The sequence below is a fragment of the Setaria viridis genome, chromosome 5, assembly GCF_005286985.2.
Source record: "Setaria viridis chromosome 5, Setaria_viridis_v4.0, whole genome shotgun sequence".
In the NCBI taxonomy this organism is placed as follows: domain Eukaryota; kingdom Viridiplantae; phylum Streptophyta; class Magnoliopsida; order Poales; family Poaceae; genus Setaria; species Setaria viridis.
In genome coordinates this window covers 41,843,736-41,859,161 of record NC_048267.2, presented here as the reverse complement: position 1 = coordinate 41,859,161, position 15,426 = coordinate 41,843,736, and the positions used below count along the sequence as shown (strand labels likewise).

Genomic DNA, 15,426 nt, shown 5'->3' with positions numbered 1-15,426 from the left:
TCTTGTTTTGTAGATTTTATCATAAGAAATGCAGTAGTGCAAACGGAATTGAAAATGGACCCTTTAGAAAAAAAGTTATCACATTTTTTAAGGTGAAATGGGAAAAGAAAAGTGTGAGCCACAGCAGTCCACCTCCCTCCCATCAGGCTACAGGAGGCTAAGGGGGTGTTTGTTTCTTTAGGCACTCCTAAAATTCCTATCACATCGAATATTTAGATACTAATTAGAAGTATTAAACATAGACTAATTACAAAATCAATTGCACAGATGGAGATTAATTTGCGAGATGAATCTATTAAACCTAATTAGTCCATAATTTGATAATGTGATGTTACAGTAAACATGTGCTAACGATGGATTAATTAGGCTTAATAGATTCGTCTCGTGAATTAACTTTAATCTGTGTAATTAGTTTTATAATTAATTTATATTTAATTTTCTAATTAATCTTTGAATATTCGACATGAATTTTAGTCCGGACAAAGACACCCACTAAATCAGTCGCGTGCTCGTGCGCAAGCGCGACCGACCGTGAAATAGCTTTCTCCTTTTGATTTTCTTCCGCAAAAACGAACATCCCCAGCTGAGGCAAGAAAAGGCCTGATTTAGTTGGGCCGACTCTGCTGTGTTTAGTTAGTCTGGTCCAGGAAATTAAAGGCCCAACTGGGGATATACATGTGGGCTGTGCGCGAGTAAGCGACCCAAGAACACACTAAGCCTGAAGTAATAAGAACGTGAACAGCAAGAACATTGAAATCACAGACATTCACTTTTCTCCTTTATGCGCTTACTTTTGATGTACATCTTACACAAAAGCAGATAATTTCTGCTCACAAAGGTGCTACTAATCACAGCTCACCTTTGCTCCTGTACACAAATCGCTTTGAAAAATACAAGAACACGGCCACGTCCAGAGCGACAAGCCCCGCCAGGAGCCAGTAGAAGTAGTCGAGGTGCGCCCGGTTGAGGTTATCGGAGATCCAGCTCTCCCTGCCGCCCCTGGTCGCCCAGTCGACCGCCGACACGAGCACGCCGCTGGCGTAGCTCCCCGCGCCCATGGCGCTCAGGCACAGCGCGAGCCCGACGCTGCGGACGGCGTCGGGCAGCTGGTCGTAGAAGAACTCCTCCAGGCCGACGTCGGCCAACGCCATCGCCAGGCCCATCAGAACGTACTGAGGAACCACCCAACACAGGCTCATCGGCACGGCCAAGTCCGGCCTGTCCACGATGCCCGCGTCCGTGGCCACGCGGAGCCGCCTGCCTTCGACGAGCGCCGCGACGACCATGGCGACGCAGGACATGGACATGCCAGCGCCGATGCGCTGGAGCGTGGTGACGCCGGCGGGGTGCCCGGTGACGCGCCTCGCCAGGGGCACGAAGGCCCTGTCGTACACCGGGAGCACGGCGATGAAGGTGATGCTGACCAGGCACTGGAGCGCCGCGGGCGGCACGACAAGGCCCGTGCCGAGGCGGCGGTCCAGCGTGCTGCCCTGTTTGGTAAACAGAGTGTACACTTGCGAAGTGACGGCCGCGTAGACTATGGCACCCAACCATATCGGGAGCAGCTTGACGACGAGTCCTTTACCCTTCTCGGGTTGTCGATCCAGAAGCCTATGCAAAATCAACAAAGAAGCCGTGCATTACGACGTAGAACTTTGGTACATGAAACGAGATCGCAGAAGTTCGCGCGTGCTCACCTTTCGGTGCTAGTGGCATCCTTCCGCCGGAACACCCTCGCGGCCCATGCCCGCACGGTCTCGAGGAATCGACCGTCGCCGACGGGTTCCTCGGCACGATACGTCCGCGCGCCGAGCAAGAAGACGGCAAGGCTGAACGCCATCGTGGCCCAGCACGCGCCGAACCCGGCGGTCCACCCGGCGTTGTCCTCGACGTAGCTCAGCGCCGTCGTGGATATGGCGTAGCCCCAGGAGATGGAGAAGTGGAACCAGTTGAAGTAGGAGCTCCGGGACGCGCGCGAGCTGGGGTCGCCGCCGTCGTCGCTCAGAGCGAATTGGTCCGCGCCGAGGGCTTCCGCGCACGGCCTGTGGAAGCCCTGCGCCAGCGCTAGAAGGTAGAGCGCGACGTAGATGAAGGTGAGGTGGGCAGGTGACGTCGTCGACGGCGCCGAGCTCCCGGAGTGAGGCCGCGCTGTTTGCAGCGCGGATGAGGCCGTCAGCATTCCCAAGCTCTATGTTGCATTTCGGAAAAGGAGTGTCAGACATGGTTTCAAAAACGCCCAACACGATAGTAATTTCTCCAGTAACTAGAACTGGCACGGTCCACACCAAACAACAAAAATCGTTGAGAAATTAAATCAATTTCAAGAATTTGCAAAATTCGTTCTCACTAGCAGCCGTCCGAGACCCAATTTAACTCGAACTAGCCCAGTCGTGGCGTACTGACCAGCAGATACAGCACGCCGGCGGCCAGGACGGCGCGGTACCGGCCGAGCCGCGAGTCGGCGGCGAGCGCGCCGACAAGCGGCAGCACCAGCACGGTCCCGGCCCACGCGTTCACGCCGGCGGCTGCGGACGCCGTGGGCATGCCGAGCGGGCCGGTCAGGTACATGATCAGGTTGCCCTGCACGCCGTAGAACCCGAGGCGCTCCAAGAACGCGACCACTGCAGGTTATTATAGTTAGTTTTGCATGAAATTGACAGTGATAAAATAAACCGAGTCAAGATCCGGGAAACTACCGACGAGGTAGAACGTGGCGCGCCAGCCGCCCCGGACGTCGGGTTTGGAGCCGACGGACGGCCCGGGTCGGCGCAGGAGCTCGCCGTCGCCGCCGGACTCCATTGCTCCGCCTACAGAGGTGGAGTCGTCTCTTCCCTTCCCCTGATCCGCGGAACAGGTAGGGCGTGCGCTTAATGTTTTTTTTTATCAGTGTCCCATGTGCTGCATCGTGGTTGGTCTGTCTGCAGATCGGATCATACGTCACTCTCTGTTGTTTATTCGGGGGTGTTTCGGGATGAGGGGACTAAATTTTAGCCGCCGTCGAATGTTTAGACACTAATTAGGAGTATTAAATCTAGACTAATTACAAAATTAATTACACAACTCCTAGGCTAAATCGTGAGACGAATCTATTAGACCTAATTAGTCTATGATTTGATAATGTGGTGCTACAGTAACCATTCACTAATGATGGATTAATTAGGCTTAATAGATTCGTCTCACGATTTAGCCTAGGGGTTCTGCACTTAGTTTATGTTTAGTCCTCACTCCTAAACCTAGACTAATTACAAAACTAATTACACAACTCCTAGGCTAAATCGTGAGACGAATCTATTAGACCTAATTAGTCTATGATTTGACAATGTGGTGCTACAGTAACCATTCACTAATGATGGATTAATTAGGCTTAATAGATTCGTCTCATGATTTAGCCTAGGGGTTCTGTAATTAGTTTATGTTTAGTCCTCCTAATTAGTATCCGAACATCCAATGTGACAGGGCTAAAGTTTAGCCTCCTCCTCCCAAACACCCCCTCATATTCTATTCTTTTTTATTAAAAATCCGTAAATAATATATGAAAATATAATACCACCAAAATCTGTCAACATCTAACTTTCTTTAGGAAACGTCAACATCTAACCTTTGTTCTTTTTCTTTGGAAACGTCAACATCTAACCTTGTAAGCACCCGCTGCAAATTGTTAGGCGCTGGTGTCGTTGTATGCTAATCGACACGCAAGAGGACGCAGGTTTATTTATCGCGCCACTAATTCTCTCTCTTGCCCTGGTTGTTGTACTCAACAAAGCCAGTTCGAATAAGCAATTGAAAGCGTAAGGTGACTCGTATAATCGTATTTGGTTGACAAGGCAGCTTATGATGGAACCAATCAGTGTTAAGCCAAGTTGCTCAACAAACTCAACGCTTTTGCAGGAATGCAGCTGGAAGCAGAAAATTTGGGCCGTGCTATATCTTTTCTTGATGCTAGATGAAATAGTACATTCTAAAGAAAAAAAGTTTAAATTACTCCCCTAAGTATAGCCGAAGTTCAGCTTGCCTCCTAATACAATTTACCTCTTTTTTTCCCTCGATACATAAGTTAGATTTAAATTTAAAATCTTGCAAGGTGGTAGTGGACGTCATAATGCATATTAATTCGTGGTAATTTTCTGTCTGTGTTATGCAGGCATTGCACAATTGTTGTCTTATTTTTATTGAAGATAATAACATAAATTGCCCAGTAGATATTGTTTTTGCTAAAAAAAAGGAGTAAAATACTAATTGGTAGATCTTTCCACGGGTACAGTAAAGCATGTCGCGTCTGGCCAACAGATCATTAAAGCCGGGAAGAAGACACCTAGCAATGCTCCAAATACTAACATCTGCAGGGCTTGAGTCCATGTCATCTTTGTTGTGGCGAAGTTTTGTATGAACAAAAACGAAAAAGTAACAACCACCACAATGAACAGAATCTGCAAATTAATAAAAAAACGAATTAGTATCATCGATCGTATGCTTGGGAAAAACAGCCATGTAGGGGTTCACCTTCATCATGGTTTTAGCACACCAAGCCAAGCAGTACTCAAAAGACGGGTGTTTCCGGTGTGCTGGATGTATCTCCTCAACGGCCGTGCGTCCACCCGATTTGCGAACGGGTTCATCCACGACAGGGATGTACAAAGCCACGTGATGAAGGGTTGCCGGATCTTCCATCTCAATTCCGTCGTTCTGGTGCTGTGGTGGCGGTTGCGGCGGCGGCGCTGTGGCGGAACCACCTTGGATTAGCTTGATTAAAGCACGGTTAAGTCGCTTGACACGTGACACTCATGCCTTAGTCAAGTTAACTCGAAGTGCCGTCGGATTTCATCCGATTTAACCACTTAACAGGACCGAGTTAGCATAACCCACACGAAGGTGAGTGGTTCCAGAGAATACAACAGATCCACCGAGTTAAACAAGTTTGACAATTTAGTTCAACATCCAAAACGAAAGTTAGAGTTTTACAAGATTCAAAAGCAGTGGAAAGATAAAATAGCGGAAGCTATCGCGGGGGTCGGATGTCCCAGATGAGGCCGATCAGGATATCAGTGATCCCTTGCCTCGCCGTCCGAGGAGGGATCCCACTCGACCGTCCACCCAGGAGGAAGCTGAGGCGGCCAAGTGACAACAGGAGCAAACTCAGGAGCTTCGACTTCACCTGAAAGAGAGCCACAAATAAGGTTGAGCTGCTAAGCTCAACAAGACTTAACCGACTAGTGGAGAACTACTCCACCAACATCTAAACATGCAAGGCTCTTTGGCTGAGGGATTTGTGTTGCCAATAGCGACTACAGTGGGTCCTTACTTTCAATATTTTAGCTCAGATTCTAAGTTCATTAACCAGTCTACATTGGCGACTTATGCTAAACAACCATAGTTTCCAACAACAAAGTATAGAATAAGCATCGGGTTCATATCATCATCATGTTCCATCTTTACTCAGTGTAGCATAGCGATCAAGCAGTCTCAAACTGTGAGAGGTAGACGAATCGATTCGAGTTTCTTAATCATGCATGGCGAACCTAATCTCACGACATCCGCGCACCACAAAGGGTAGCTTCCTGTGTCGGCCGTCCCCATCAATTCCCAGGCACGTGTCAGGTCCAAACTTCCCTTGGCATGCAATGCTCCACAGTCCCGGCCTCTACCGTACTGTGACCGCACTTGCACCCACATGATGCACCATGGGAACCTCGTTCCAGGGACAGCAGGGGTATAAGCCACGCCCTAGTTCAATCAGGTACTAGGCTTCCCCATCCCATACTAGGTATGAGATTAGTACTTTCAAACACTTGATCACGAACACCAACACTTTTCGACCTTAAGCAACTTCATATAGACAGACAGGGCAATCCACCGTCCACCAAAAGAGTTCACCAGGCCCTGCCCCGTCCATCGTCCTTATAGTTGTAACCAGAAGGAGAACAACCAACTCCTATAACTCGCGAGTGACAGGAAATCACTCGACTTTTACCGAGTCCTATTAAGCAATGCAACTACTCGGACTCATCAGACTAGTGTTCAGATCAAGGGAACCAAGTCATGCATCTATGGTTTCAAACAACTCATGTACTTAAATGCACATACAAATAAAGGAAGGCGTGTGTAGGTTTAGAAAGTTGGGTTCATGCTCCGGGGCTTGCCTTCAAGCGGAGGGGAGGGAAACTGGTCTTCAGCTGGGGCGGCTTCAGCTTCTGGAACTGGCAGCTCAGCTACAGCTCCGTCTTCGGGCGCCGGGTGTAGCTCGTATGTGCCGTCGGCGAGATTTAGTTCTACACGAATGCAAATGCAGGAGTTAGCACTTAGATGGTTATTTCAACAGCAACACTTGCAAGTTTTAGCCCGGAAACTTGTAGCAAAGCTACGAAAAAAGGTGGGGAAGTTTACACTAGTTGGTGGAGAGCAAGATAAAAGGGTCGGATGGGAAGAAACTTATGGTCTGACCCTCCGACCTAAGGAATACTGTACCGGGGTCCTCAGACTTATCACAGAGAAGTCCTCAAAATTTTACACAGATACCCTCGTGTCAAGGAAAAGGATACAACCGAGTCCTCGGGCGAGGCGGATAAGGGTTGGCGAAACAGACAGGGTCGGGCGAGACGGAAAAAGGGGTCGGACGAACCAGATAAGGTCGGACGAAACAGACATGGTCGGGCGAGACGGAAAAAGGGGTCGGGCGAACCGGGAAGGGGGTCGACAGTTTACCTTTAGGCCTACTGGTGAAGGCTTTGGGGTCGGGAAGGAACAGACTTGGGCGGAAGGACTTAAGCACTAAGGCTGGGCGACGGCGATGTCCGGCGGTGCTCCGGCGGCGGCGGAGCTTCTTGTGGGCAACAAGGAAGCTCTAGCACAGCGCGGAGGAGCAGGCGGGTGGGTGGATTGGGAAAGGCGGGTGTTGAGTGGAGAGGGGAACTTTTCAAGAGTTTCAGTGGGATTGCTCAAGTGTGCTCAGAGTAGGGGCGGTGAAACAGCAAGGGCGAAGGAACTCCGGTGGGACTCTGGCATTTCCTTTTATAGCTGTGCGGAAGAGAGAGATTTCGAGCGGCACGAAGACCGGAAGAAAAGGATGGAGTGCGCTGCCATGACGGTGATTGAGCGGCGATGGGCGGCGGAACAGAGCTTCGGAGATAGCGTCTTCGGCCATTGGGCACTGGAGACAAGGCGGCGCAAGCACGGTTTTGCCGGGGTTGAGATTTGGCGGAGGCGGGCATCATCGAGCGGCGGATTGGATTGGTGTGACAAGGAGAATGGCGCTACAAGCGAGGTTGCAACAGGTGAAAAGATAGGGCGAGCTGCGGCTGCGCGGGCGAGCGCGAAACAGCGGTTTGTTGGGGCACAGTTCTGGCAAGGCGGAAAAGGAGCTAACGCGGCCGGAGTCGGGGTTGGCGATGGAGGAATCGTCGCGTAGCGAGTTCGTGGGCGGCGCGACTGTGGAGAGGCGGCGGAAAAATCGGAAGTCATCGGGGCTTGCAGCCGGGGATTCGGCGAGATGATGATGGGCGCGCGCTGCGAGGCGGTCTAACTCAGCAGCGGCAAAGCTTCTGCCACGGCGGTGACAGGGCACCTTGGCGCGGCCGGCGAGGGCGCGAGCGAGACGAGGCGATGCAGAAAGGGTCGCAGAGGGGCTTTCGCTGCGATTGGGGAGGAGGGCGTGGGAATCCATCCTGTCGCGACCGGCGACTGGGCGAAGCGGCGGGCGTCGGAGAGATCAAGCCACGCGGCGGGGAGGCTCTGAAGCGGGCGCATGCTGCTCGGGCGCGTCTGCCTCGGGAGATCCGGGGAAAGATTTGCGGGTCCACCAGTCAGTCTCGGTTTCTCCTCTGCTCCAAGACGGGAAAGAACACTGCTGTTGAGACTTAGAAGGAACCGGCGGGGTTTAGGGTCGGGTTTCCAGGGGTCGGGGCTAAGAACCGGTTTTGAAACGCTTAAGCTCAAGGGGGCTGAGTGAAGCGTCCCCACGTAAGTAGAGACTAAATGTGATACAAATATCAGCCCCAGGAGGCTGATAACACATTTATTCGACAGATAATTCAGTTACCGTACAACTCCCGAGGGAGTGGGCGTGAAAGCCACGCAGCGATAAATAGTAAATAAATAACGGCGGCTAACCAAGCGACTGCCAAAAGACAGCACTCGGGGCTACACGGCAGCAGCAGCATCTTGGGCAGGCCGACACCACAGGCAGCGTCGGGTGCGGACACAACCTCTACTCGAGGTCCTCGGCGACGAAAACAGGGTCTTCCTCTGTAGCAATGAAGCAAGGGTGAGTACTAACGTACTCAACAAGTCCAACCCCATCCACGGAGGGGATACAAGCAAGTTTATGCACAAGTATAACAAGGGTAGGCTAGGGTCTATTTTGCGGGAAAGCTAATTTTTAACACATGCAAGGGGATAGTTTTCGAAAGGGTTTTTGTAAATTTTCCTTTAATACCCGAAATATTGAGTGGGGTTGATCCTACACAAAGGACCCAAGGTTTTATCGCTATCGGACTCCCCGTCCGTCATAGCGCACGGCACAGCTGCCGGACTCTTCCAAAATCCCACACACACCCACACGCATGACATTCTTGCCCAATTGCTAGTTATGTGACCAAGCCGTAACTCGTCCAATGCCGTGGACACGGCTACCCGGATAGGTTTTAACTCTGCAGAGGGTGTACACTTTTCCCACAAGTAGGGTACCGCAGCACGATCACCTTAGTGACGGTACGGATCCTAACGAAGCCATTACCCACCTTAGCTAAGGCTGGCTAGCCCTCGCGGAAACACCCAAGGGGTTCACGGCTCATCCATGAGACCGTAACCGGGACCTAAGTCACCAAGATCTTACTCCTTTTCCATGGGTTCCCGTTGCTCACCAGCACCCCTGAGGACTAACAGTTCAGCTAGTGGGATTTATGCTAAGCCGTTGCCCATACAACGGTCGAGTGGTTGCACGATAGTGGAATTAGGCAAGATGACACATCAACTCGGTCCTTAATCATGACAAGATGGATATCTCCCGACATTGCTCAACCACCAAGGTACGAGCACAACAACAGGGCATCCCACACAAGGGACACCCATCCATCCCGTCTACACATCCTCTTTTCCCGAACCCAAAAGCCATTTCTCTTACTTGGACACACACGCACATTTATTTTCCGAAAACACCATTGTAATAATGATTGTAGTTGAGTAACAAGTTCCTAAGCGTTCTAGCAGTGGTTATCATCTAAACAGAGCAAGCCGTATTTAGAGATAAACATAGGACAACAAGGAATGTTCATAACAACCAAGGGGTGGCTATCCAACCATGTCTTGCGGTGAAATAATATGCATTTTGTAAAACAGGCCAATAGGTTGTGTTTGAAAAACTAGGTGTTAAGTATGCATCAAAGGGTGAGATTGGACTTGCCGTCTTCAAAGCCTTCCGGGAGTTCCGGCTCGCGGTACTGGTCCTCGGGCTCGGGCTCGCGGTCAACCTCTTCCTCGGGCTCCTCCTCGGGCAATCCGCGATCTACGGCACACACAACCAGGCACACGAATAAATAAAAGAGGAAACGATTTTTAACCGTGAGCTCCGAACAGGAAACGCGAACGGAAAATAGGCGGAAGGATTATTTTTGGGAAATTTGGATATAGATCGGCGAAAGTATTCTGGAGGATGACGTGGTAAAATTTGGGATTAATTGGAGGGAGTTTGGCGCATGAAATGACGGGTTAAACATTGATTAGGGGCTTAAATGGAGGTTTAGGGCTGATTTTTAATAAACCAGGGACCTATTTGTAATTTCTTTCGAAAGTGGAGGGGCTTATGTGTAATTTGGGGAAACTTGGGGGTCGGATCTAAAACCAAAGGAAATCTTCTCCTTCTTCTCCAGGAACATGGAGATGGAGAGAGAGAGGGAGGGTGGGCCGGCGGCCGGCCGGGCGGGCGTCGCCGGCGGCGAGCCGGGGGCGGCGGGCGGTGGAGGAAGAGGAGGGGGCCCCGTTTCGCCCCTCACCTTGGGGAGGAGTGGACCGGGCGCCGGTCTTTGGGCGAAGGAAGGCGGCGGCGGCGGCTCACGACAGCGGCGGGGCTCATGGCGGCGGCGGTGGCGCACGGCGGCGGCGGCGGCTTGTAGTGGGTGCGGTGGTGGTGCTGGTGGGTGGAGAGTGGGGAGGCCGGGCGGCTTTTTATAGGCGGCGGGGAGGGCGCCGGCGGTGGCGTGCGGGGTCGGGGCGCGGCGTGGCGCCAGGCGCCGGGTGGAGTGGCGGCGGCGTACGGCGGGGTAGGGGCCGGGCGGGCCGGCCGGGGAGTTGGCGCCGGGCGGCGGCACGTGCCCCCCCGGGCGCGGGCCAAGGCGGCCAGGCGGCGTGGCGCCAGGCGCGCCGGCAGGGCCGGGACCGAGGTGACCGGCGGAGGTGACCGGCGGGAGGTGCCCGGCGGGACCCCAGGCGGGCGGCGCGGGTCCGGGCGACGGGGCGGTATGGCGCCAGGGGATGGGGGCGCCGGAGTAAATGGTGTTGGCCGGCCAGGAGGTGTGGCGCCAGGGGATGGTGGCGCCGGGTGCCAGGAGGAAGAAAGGGGAGGAGAGAGAAGGAGGAAGGAAGAAGAAAGAAGAAAGGGAGAAAGAAAGAAGAAGGAGAAAGAAAAAGGAGAAAAGAAAAGGGGAAAAAAGGGAAGGAAAAAGGAAGAGACCGGCGGCGTTTGCGGCACGCGGTCGGGGCACGCGCACGGCGCCTGACACCGGCACGCGGCGAGATTCGTGGGCACAGATAAAAGATAGGTGGGGGTCGGCCCGGGTACCGGGACGGCGAAATCGCCGGGGAGGTTTCCGATTTCCGGGAGCTCGGCGGTAAAAAGATTTTAAAGACAGTTTTTAACGGGTGATTTTAGTTGGTGATTTCTGCGGACGTTACAAACCTACCCCACTTAAATTGAATCTCGTCCTCGAGATTCGACTGAGTCCTGAAAAGATGGGGAAACTCCTTCTTTAACGCGTCCTCGCGTTCCCATGTGGCCTCTTCTTCGCCATGCCTGCTCCATTGTACTCTGCAGATCCGGACTGCTGTGTTCCTTGTCCTTCTGGTGACAGTATCTAAAATCTCGACAGGTACTTCTTGATACCGAAGGTCCTTCTGTAAATCTATTGTTTCCACCGGCACTTGTTCCTCCGGTACTCTCAAGCATTTTCTTAGCTGGGAGACATGGAATACCGGGTGTATATCCGACATTTCCTCGGGCAGTTGGATACGGTATGCTACGGCTCCAACTCTCTTTAACACTTGGTATGGTCCGATATACCGAGGGGCTAATTTTCCTTGCACTTGAAATCTTCGAGTACCTCGAATCGGGGATACCTTGAGGTAGACAAAATCTCCCTCATTGAAGCACAATTCCCGTCTTCTTTTGTCCGAGTAGCTCTTCTGCCTGGACTGTGCAGCCTTCAGCTTCTCTCGGATTTCTGCTACGCGGTCTTCTGCTTCCTTGATAAAAGCTGGTCCGACCAGGGAACGCTCTCCGACTTCTGACCACATCAAAGGGGTCCGACACTTTCTACCATAAAGGGCCTCAAATGGTGACATGCCTAGACTGGCTTGGTAACTATTGTTGTATGAGAATTCTGCATAGGGTAGACTTTGTTCCCAATCCTTTCCATAGGTGAGGACACACGCCCTCAACATATCTTCCATGATTTGATTTACCCGCTCTGTTTGGCCATCGGTCTGAGGGTGATAGGCTGAACTAAAATCCAGTTTGGTGCCCATGGCTTTGTGTAAGCTCCTCCAAAACCTAGAGGTGAACTGAGTTCCTCTATCCGAGACGATTTGGCTGGGCACACCATGCAGCTTTACTACGTTGTCGACGTAGAGTCGAGCCAGTTTTTCTCCACCGTAAGTGGTCCGTACGGGCAGATAGTGAGCAACCTTGGTAAGTCGGTCCACTATTACCCATATGGAGTCATTTCCCTTCTGGGTTCTGGGCAAGCCTACTACAAAATCCATGCCGATCTCATCCCACTTCCACACCGGGATAGGCAAGGGTTGTAGCAAGCCGGCTGGCTTCTGGTGCTCGGCCTTGACTCTTTGGCAGGTATCGCACCGGGCGACAAACTGAGCTATGTCTGCCTTCATCCCGTTCCACCAGTATTTCTGTTTTAGGTCCATGTACATCTTAGTGGACCCGGGGTGAATGGAGTATGCTGAGTTATGGGCTTCATCCATGATGGTCTGCCGGAATTCTCCGTCCTTAGGGACACAAATTCTATTCTTATACCACATGGTTCCCTTGTCATCTACCCTGAAATCCGGGGCTTTATTTTCTCCGGTCTGCTTGCGGATTTTTACTAGATCTTGGTCTGAACCCTGGGCTTCTCGGATTTTATCCTCCAATGTGGGCTGGACACTTAGCCTACGGCTAGTATTCTGGGGAATGATATGCACATTCAACCGGGCCATTTCCTCTCGTAGTCGGGCATTCTCGGGTCCGGGCTGTACATAGGACTTTCTGCTTAGGGCATCAGCTACAACATTAGCCTTGCCGGGGTGGTAATGGATTTCCAGGTTGTAGTCCTTTACCAGCTCTAGCCACCTCCTCTGCCTTAAGTTCAGATCGGGTTGGGTAAAGATGTACTTTAGGCTTTTATGGTCGGTGTAGATTTCACACTTATTCCCAATCAGATAATGTCTCCAGATCTTGAGGGCATGCACTACGGCTGCAAATTCTAAGTCATGAGTTGGGTAGTTCTGCTCATGGGGCTTAAGTTGTCGGGAAGCATATGCCACAACCTTCCCATCCTGCATGAGGACACAGCCTAATCCTTGCCGAGATGCATCGCAGTAGATGACGAAGTCTCGCTGGATATCTGGCAAGGTCAGTACTGGGACTGTTGTCAATCTTTTCTTCAGCTCCTGGAAACTCCGCTCACATGACTCGGTCCAGGTGAATTTCTTGTCCTTTCTGAGCAATTCTGTCATGGGCCGGGCTATCTTGGAGAATCCCTCAATAAACCTCCGATAATATCCAGCTAAACCCAGGAAACTCCTGATTTCACTAACATTAGTGGGCTGCTGCCAGTTGGAGACGGCTTCCACCTTCTCAGGGTCAACTGCTACTCCTTCCGCGGTCAAGATATGACCAAGGAATGCCACTTTCTCAAGCCAAAATTCGCACTTGCTGAATTTAGCATAGAGTCGGTGGGCTCTCAATTTTTCCAAGACCACCCGTAAGTGGTGTTCATGTTCTTGAACACTCTTGGAATAGATAAGTATGTCGTCAATAAAGACTACGACAAACTTATCTAACTCGTCCATAAACACCTTGTTCATGAGATTCATGAAGTAAGCAGGTGCATTGGTCAATCCAAAGGACATCACTGTAAACTCAAATTGACCATAGCGGGTGACAAAGGCGGTCTTCGGGATGTCGCTCTCCTTGATCTTGAGCTGATGATACCCCGATCTCAGATCTATCTTGGAGAAATACTTGGCTCCCTTTAGTTGGTCAAACAGGTCATCTATTCTAGGGAGGGGGTACTTGTTCTTAATGGTGACCTCATTTAATGCGCGATAATCCACGCACATCCTCATACTCCCATCTTTCTTCTTGACAAAGAGCACGGGGGCTCCCCACGGGGATGAGCTGGGCCTGATAAAACCACTCTGTTGCAACTCTCCCAATTGTTTCTTCAGCTCGGATAACTCTGGGGCTGCCATTCTATAGGGTCTCTTGGATATAGGGGAGGTCCCGGGGACGAGGTCAATTACGAACTCTATGTCCCTGTCAGGGGGCATTCCAGGTAGTTCCTCAGGAAAGACGTCTGGGTATTCACTCACTACCGGGACTTCTTCTATGGTCTTGGTCTCCATGCTGAACACCATGGGGTTTGGGCCACTTCCCTTAGTGTGACAGGTCACTTGCACACCATCTCGATTGGTCAGGTGCACTACCTTATCAGCACACCCTATATGACTGTCATGCAGGCTTAACCAGTCCATTCCAAGGATCACGTCTATCCCCTTAGACTTAAGTACTACTAGATCCGCTAGAAATTCTACCCCACTTAAATTGATCCTTACCCGAGAACAACCTAGTCGACACTGAATGTCGGCCCCAGGAGTCCGGGTTAATAAGGGTAACTTTAGTAGTACTGTAGGTATATGATGTTCTTCCACAAAACTTGAGGATATGAAAGAATGTGATGCTCCAGAATCAAAAAGTACTGTTGCCAAGACTGAGCTGACTAGGAACTCACCGAGTACCACGCCCTGAGCTTCGCGAGCCTCCTGCGCGCCGATGTGGTTGACGCGGGCTCGTCCAAATGACTGCTGGGGCGGCCTCATCTGCTGGCTGTTGTTGTTGCTGGGGTTGCCGCTGCTGCGGACTGGCACACGGTTGGCTCCTGACAATGCGGCCCTGGGCCCAGCTACTGAGTTGGACAAGGCTGATGCTGCTGGCTTGTTGGCATAGGGGCAGTTGGCGATGAAATGCCCTGGCTCTCTGCAGTTGAAGCATGCTCTACCATTGCTGGTGATCTGGCTGGCGCTGCTCTGTGGGGCCTTGATAGAGTTCTGGCTCCTGAATGGGGCAGCAGTCTGATGCGAACCAGATGCTTGGGACTGGGTCCGATAATGCATGGGAGCTTGGGATCTGGGCAAGGGGTGACCGAAGCTCCTTGGCTTCTGGAATCGGTCCTGCTGGTGTGCCTTGTTTTCCAGGAACCGACGCTTGTTGTCCCTCCGCTCTTCTGCCTTGGCCCTCTCGGTCAAGATGGCCATGTTCATCAAGGTGTTGAAGTCGGGGTAGATCTGGGGAGTGAGCAGGGTCCTCAACTCTGCGTTCAAGCCTTTCTTGAACATGTCCTGCTTCTTCTCGTCCTTGTCCACCTCCTCTGGAGCGTAACGGGCCAGCTCCATGAACTGGAAAGTGTACTCCTCCACGGATCGGTTGCCCTGGCGGAGTTCATGGAACTCATCCGCCTTGCGCTTCATGGTGGCGGCGGGAATGTGGTAGCGACGGAATTCCGTCACGAACTCATCCCAGGTGATAGTAGAGGCATCCTGGGCGGCAGAGCAGTAGTTCTCCCACCAAGCTAGGGCAGTTCCAGTGAGCTGGTGGGCAGCCAAGAGAACTTTGTCCCTGCCCTCACAACCAAATGGCTCTAGCTTCCTCTGGATGACACGCAGCCAATCATCTGCGTCCAGAGGGTTGACAGACCCGCCAAAAGTGGGTGGCTTGGTCCGGAGGAAGTCCGTCAACTTCTCATTCATGTTCTGCCCGCGGGGCCTCTGGCGAGTAATGGCGTTGGCTAGTGCTTCCAGTAGAAGGGTCTGGTTGTTCATTACTTGAACCAGATCAATAACTGGTGGGGGTGGTGGCTGCTGTGCCCCCACCTGACTTTCTCCCCTTCCTTCAGGCTGGTTCACTTCCTGCTCCTCAGGAAGTGCTGCCGGAGGCGGTTCTTG

The 15,426-nt window shown here is 52.0% G+C and overlaps 1 protein-coding gene across 1 annotated transcript; it reads right to left on the bottom strand.

The window, feature by feature from the left end:
* Positions 1-750: 750 nt before the first annotated feature.
* LOC117857681 (protein NRT1/ PTR FAMILY 5.16) lies at positions 751-2,920 on the bottom strand. Its single transcript, XM_034740482.2, has 4 exons — positions 2,697-2,920; positions 2,404-2,621; positions 1,698-2,188; positions 751-1,611 (listed from the first exon to the last, which is right to left on the bottom strand). The coding sequence occupies exons 1-4, from the start codon at positions 2,797-2,799 to the stop codon at positions 849-851; spliced, it is 1,575 nt and encodes a 524-aa protein (XP_034596373.1). The 5' UTR covers positions 2,800-2,920; the 3' UTR covers positions 751-848.
* Positions 2,921-15,426: the final 12,506 nt, after the last annotated feature.

What these genes read in the sequence shown, in the direction of transcription:
- LOC117857681 (XM_034740482.2), bottom strand. Translation starts at nt 2,799, where the DNA reads ATGGAGTCCGGCGGCGACGGCGAGCTCCTGCGCCGACCCGGGCCGTCC. An exon ending in CCGGCGTGCTGTATCTGCTG is followed by an intron (nt 2,189 to 2,403) that starts GTCAGTACGCCA and finishes AATGCAACATAG; the next exon opens with AGCTTGGGAATGCTGACGGC. An exon ending in GATGCCACTAGCACCGAAAG is followed by an intron (nt 1,612 to 1,697) that starts GTGAGCACGCGC and finishes GATTTTGCATAG; the next exon opens with GCTTCTGGATCGACAACCCG.